This window comes from Cannabis sativa, chromosome X (genome assembly GCF_029168945.1).
Source record: "Cannabis sativa cultivar Pink pepper isolate KNU-18-1 chromosome X, ASM2916894v1, whole genome shotgun sequence".
Taxonomy (NCBI): Eukaryota; Viridiplantae; Streptophyta; class Magnoliopsida; order Rosales; family Cannabaceae; genus Cannabis; species Cannabis sativa.
Window position 1 is genome coordinate 38,987,653 of NC_083610.1, and position 6,122 is coordinate 38,993,774.

General features: G+C 28.4%; 1 protein-coding gene across 1 annotated transcript; it reads right to left on the reverse strand.

The window, feature by feature from the left end:
* Positions 1-3,997: 3,997 nt before the first annotated feature.
* LOC115702411 (transcription factor MYB77) lies at positions 3,998-5,907 on the reverse strand. The gene is made up of 2 exons (XM_030629877.2): positions 5,616-5,907; positions 3,998-5,095 (listed from the first exon to the last, which is right to left on the reverse strand). The coding sequence occupies exons 1-2, from the start codon at positions 5,821-5,823 to the stop codon at positions 4,242-4,244; spliced, it is 1,062 nt and encodes a 353-aa protein (XP_030485737.2). The 5' UTR covers positions 5,824-5,907; the 3' UTR covers positions 3,998-4,241.
* Positions 5,908-6,122: the final 215 nt, after the last annotated feature.

Below are 6,122 nucleotides of genomic sequence, written 5' to 3' on the forward strand. Positions count from 1 at the left end.
TTTGAGAGAGGTGAATGTTAAAAAATATATTAATTGGTGAATTATGTGTTAAAAAATATATTTGGATGAGGCTTAATTCTCATATTCACCAAATTCAAATCATATCATAATATGTCACATTATATTTATGCATTATTTCATTAAATATTTTACATTTTATAACCCCTCTAGGAAAATTTTCTGATTCTATATGATTGCATAAATATAGTGTGGAAGCAATATTACTCAAAATACTAAATAACACTTTCAAGGAATATAAAAAAATATTCTGAATTATTTTAAAAATATACAAAAATAATAAAAAATTATAAAAATACGGTTGTACGGATTTTAAATATTTTTATGATTTTTATAATTTTATTTACAGAAAATATAGTCTTTTGATATATCTTTATGTTGTATTCTTGTTAGTTTTTAATTGTTTGTATGTTAATTTTTGTTGTTGTTTGGATATTATTTGAATGTTATTCAAATATTATTTCCTATTACTTTTATGTAGTTTTCGTGTTGTTATTATAAAATAATACAATAAAAATGTAAAAAAATTATTTTGAAAGTAAAAATATAAAAAATTAAAAAAAAAAATAGTGCATCATCTCAAATATTAATCCCAATCATGTTTATGATCAGTTTATGGAATTTTTCTTCTTCTTTGAAAGGCTATATTTTGTAGATTTTTACAAGGAAAAATATCAATTCAAACTACCAACTCCTAAGATTGCACTAAAAAGAAAATGAGATCTTATAACAACACACACAATAAAGTTGATAATTTTATAATAATTATATTTGAGTAATAATTTGTGCTATTAAAATATGACATCTTGTGATGCCAATGCTTTTTAAAGAGTAAGTCCCAATTTAGATAAATAGAATATCTGTCACTATGTAAATTTATGATGAGTGTACTCAATTATATATTTCGTGATCAGCTCTTTATAAATTCATGCATGTACTTCTATATTTACCGTAGTTATTATTTTTTTTGTATTCTTTTTATTTCTTTCAATGCTATATTTGTAAATGTTAATTCTATTTTTGACATATTGAATTGAGAAAAATATTTTATTATTTATTGTATATTTCGGCTAGTATGTGTTAATATGGTTTCCTTATTTTGTGTATTCAAACTTGGAAGGAAAGTTGTCAAGTTTTCTTATTTTTGGAAAAAAAGGTAAAAATAGTAAGTTTGGTTACTCATTTCTTTTTTATCTAACCAGCTGGTATTTTCTGATCTTGTGTGAGTTTCCCATTTTCTTAGATTAGATTTCTTGAAGAGAAAACCGGAGCTAAACTTTCCTTTTCTATAAAAGAAAAGTTGTACTTACTGCCCACGATTCTGTAGGTACAGAAACGGAAATTCCTGGACTGATTGAAGAATTATTTTAGGGAAGTTTCTAGTGGGCTGGGGTCTTGTTCAGACCGTGTGTAAGTTGTCTTTGAGGTGTATATTGATTATAAATACACCCTATAGCAGCTAGGTTTAGTATCTCTTTCATTCACTTTCATATCTTAAGGAGAGAGTGTCTTTGTTATGTAGAGAAGAGTTGTTCGACTCTTACTCTGTTTATTTGTAGTTGTATTGTCTTGAGTTTGTATTCAAGCCTACATCAAAGAAGAACATCAGTGCAACCTTCGGGAGAAGGTGTTTACAAGCTTCCGGAGATTGCTTTTGAAGTCTTGCATCGGGAGGATACAAGCACACAACCTTCGTGAGAAGGTGTTTACAAGCTTTCGGGAGATTGCTTTTGAAGTCTTGCATCGGGATGATACAAGCACACAACCTTCGTGAGATGGTTGTATAGGCTTTCGGGAGATAGCCTTTAAGTCTTGAATCGGGAGGATTCAAGCACTCTTCAAGGTGATCAAAGGGATTTCGAGCTCTTGTAGTTTTATCAAGATTCGGTTAGTAGGTGGAATGCATCAAGCTTGCGGCATACAATAAGAGGGAGTCTATTTATTCATAAGTCAATTACTTTGTATTTTTGATACCGATTTAATGAATCTTATCTCTGGGCGTGGCCCCGTGGACTAGTAACAATCTCAAAAGATTGTTGAAACCACGTACAAAAATCTTGTGTGTTTTTACTTTTATGCACTGTTTGTTTTTCTGGGTTTCTCTAGAGTTACAGAGTTGTATTCTGTAGCTACGGAAAAACTGTTTTCAGTACCAGTTTCATTATTCCGCATTTAATTAATCACTTAATTAAATAATTAAACTGAAATATTAAAATACGAAATTTCAGTAAATACTTAATTAATTTTTCAAATACTCATCATTACAAAAAATGTTACTTTTGTCAGCGTAATTCGTTATTGTACTAACAAAAATTCCTTTTACTAGCATATTTCGCAAGTTGTATTATTGGTAAAAATGTCATAGTTTTATCAATGCATATTTCTATTGGCAAAACTTATTTTTACTAATGGAACTCATATTTGCGCTGACATAACAAGTCGTGTAAACACTCTTCCCTTCATACATTTTACCAGCAGAAAAATGTGTTTACCAACACAAAATAGTGAAGTACGCTAACAAAAATCACTTTTACTAGCACATCTCATGAACTACGCTGATAAAAAATTTATAATTTTACATAAATAATTTAATATATATTTTTTGATTTTTTAATTTTTATAATTATTTAGTATCATAAGAATAATTAATATTCTAAGTTTCTTTATAATATTAATAATATAAAATAATTTTGGAGTATACACTAAAAAAAGTGGTATTAATATTAAATTTAGATATTATCAATAAAACGATGGCAAGAAAAGGTGCTGGAAAAAATAAAGCACCACAACTTATTTTCCCCTTTTCCCTCATCATAACACTCTAAATTTCTCTAAGTTTCTCCATTTAAGTTTGATATGTATTTATTTTTCAAGTTAGAATCTTATCTAAGAGACTGTGGATAAGAGACTCTTTTGGTTGATAATTTAGTTGATGTTAATTAAATTTTTTTGATTGTATAAATAGGTGAGGCCTGACCAATAGAGTTTTATTTGGGTAGAAAATTAGAAAGAAAATTCGAGGGGAGGCTCTTGAATCAACTACCCCTTATACTGCATGTGTCGTTCTTAAGATTGATATTTCTTACTACTTTATCGAGAAATTTCAAATTTATTTGTGGTTTTCTTGCTCGGTTCTTATTGGAATATATTCTCTATAAACAAAGGTGAACAATGTATAATTAGAACAATTATTTTATTGCTTAATTATTTATACTTAAGCTTTCATGTTTTTTTTTATTTATTTTAATTTAAAAATAATTGATAAAAATTAAAATTAAATAATATTAAATAAAAAAAATAAATTATAAAATTTTACCGATTTATTATTGTACTGGAAAAAATCAAATATTCATCTATCAAAAGTAACTTTTCCCAGCGCATTAAGACTTTTCCTAGCACATATTTTTGCTGGCAAAAGTTAAGACTTTTCCCAACGCATTAATATTTTGGTAAAAGTAAGACTTTTCTTAACGCATATTTTTGCTGGAAAAAATTAAATTTTTGTTAGCGTGTTAAAAAGTTAGACTTTTACTAGCACACATTTGTGTTGGCAAAAGTCTAACTTTTACCAGCGCACATTTGCGCTGTCAAAAGTCTAACTTTTATCGGTGTATTTATGCGTTGGGAAAAATCATTTTTGCTAACCCTTTTCATTTTGCGCCAGCAAAAGTTCCAATATTAACACAGATTTACCAATCCCTTTGGCAGTGTAAAAATGAGCTGGTAAAAGTAAATGTCGTTTTACCAGCACAATACTCAACTTTTGCGAACACAAAAATACGCTAACGAAAATCTTATTTCTTATAATTAGTGACTCTTTGATCAGCTTTGGTGTATCCATATTTATTATAAAACAAGTATAAAGTATTTAATGGCCGATAGAGAAAATATTACAGATAATTCACAGAATGAAATATATAAATTATACACAAACACAATTCACATTTATAAAAAATAACTATATATGTACGTCAACATATATTTATAATGAAAATTCAATTATTAATTCAATACATAAAACAGTGATGTACTATACATATCTATCTATATAGGTAGCTAATAATATTACAAGGCAAAACATTTGCATGCCAAACTTCCTACATGCATATATGTATATAATATATAATATATATCAGAAAAGTCAGAAAATGGTATACTAACTATAATTAAACTATATATAAAAAAATAAAAGATTTATATATATATTTGTAGTATATATATATTCAAGAAGAAGAAACTCCCACACCAAGAAAATCTATGAAAGGAATCACTTCGTTGGATTCCATGTTGGATTGATGATGATCTTGGCCATTTTGCCCTAATTTCAACGTATCACTTTCTTTTATTATTTTCCCGCGCTTTCTTTGTTGAACATCACTAAATTCACAACCAGAAATATTATTATTGTGATCATTGTAATCATTATTATTATGATAATCCGATCTCACCACTGGATGAAGATGATGATTATTATTATTATTATGATGATGATGATCAGTAAAGGGAATTGGAGGAGCAACTCTTCTGTTGTAGCTTAATATTGGCCTATTGTAATTGGAACAAGACCTAAAAAAGCTCATTTGATTATTATTATCTCTTGATGAAGACGATGGTGGTGGTGGTGGTTTGATCATTCTTGTTGAATTAGCGAAGTTCCAAGAAGAAGAAGATAAAGGTAATGAAGACTTAGAATTATTATTAATCCCTAAGCCGAAATAGTAACCTCTTAGGTCTCGATGATCAGTAATCTGATTAAAGGGAATATTATTATTATTAGGGGTATTGGGGGTGGAGAAAGAAAAATTGAAAGATGATGATTGGAGACGATAATGATGATGATGATTATGTGTTAATGATGATGTTTTGGATTGTTGCCTTTGTTTTCTTGCCATAATAACATGCCAATGATTTTTAACAGCATTGTCAGTTCTTCCAGGGAATAACCTAGCAATTAGGGCCCATTTGTTGCCATGGATTCGATGAGCTGCTAATAGTCTTTCCTCTTCTTCTTCTGTAAATGGTCTTCGATTAATTCTCGGGTCTAGTTGATTAAACCACCTCAATCTACAACTCTTCCCTATAATAATAATATTAATGTTATTATAATCATCATAACAAAAATAATATATTATGTTAATGAAGTACTTTCTATACTGATCAAACACATGATATGTGTACTTCAAATTAAATACCTAGCTTGATATCTAATAACTAATATTATATCGAAGATTCTATTAATTAAAAAAAATTGAAAATAAAGCATGCACAAAACAAGAAAGGTGTTATTTATAAATAAATATACGTAAATAAATTTATATAACTGAATTCCTATACAAATACGTAGAGAGAAGTATTGTTTGATTTTATTTATTTTATGGTGATTACTGAAAAAATTGGGGGAAACAAAATAGTACGTACCAAACCAAAGCTAAGATTTAAGAATATATATGTGATATAAATAATTAATATTAATAATTGTGTGTTATATATGTAATAAAATCATACGATGAAGATATTAATTAAGCAGAAAGAAGGTGATGTACGTGATGATATATATTATTTAACTTTGTCCAAAATAGATAGATATAAATATAAACCTGATCTTCCATGGAGTTTTTCAGCAATAGAATTCCAATTCTGGGCACCATATTGCTCCACAAGCTGCCGGAGCTTCTCATCCTCAGCCGGACGCCAGTGACCGCGGGGGCAGGTCTTGGCATCGTCATGACCTGCTGCCCCACTCGATGATCCTGCCTCGGCCTCTGCCTCTGCCTCTGCCTGTCCGCTTATTATTAAATCTTCCATTTTTTCTTAATTAATTACAATTAATAATAATAACCTAATTTATAATAGTTTTTGACTATATTATAAAGAGAGAGATGAAATGGATATTAGACAAGTAGAACATATATATATAAATGGTTGAAGAGAATATTATTTAATTAAAGAATAATAAAAACACCAAACGAGAAATTGAAAGAGGAATAAGAAGAAGAAGTTGGTTTGGGATTGTGGATGGGCAGTCACTTTTGTTGGTTTTACACGATACAAATTTAACAATATATATGTTTTTAGCTATAATAATACTATCTTCTATTATAAAA

What these genes read in the sequence shown, in the direction of transcription:
- LOC115702411 (XM_030629877.2), bottom strand. Translation starts at nt 5,823, where the DNA reads ATGGAAGATTTAATAATAAGCGGACAGGCAGAGGCAGAGGCAGAGGCC. An exon ending in AAAACTCCATGGAAGATCAG is followed by an intron (nt 5,096 to 5,615) that starts GTTTATATTTAT and finishes TTATTATTATAG; the next exon opens with GGAAGAGTTGTAGATTGAGG.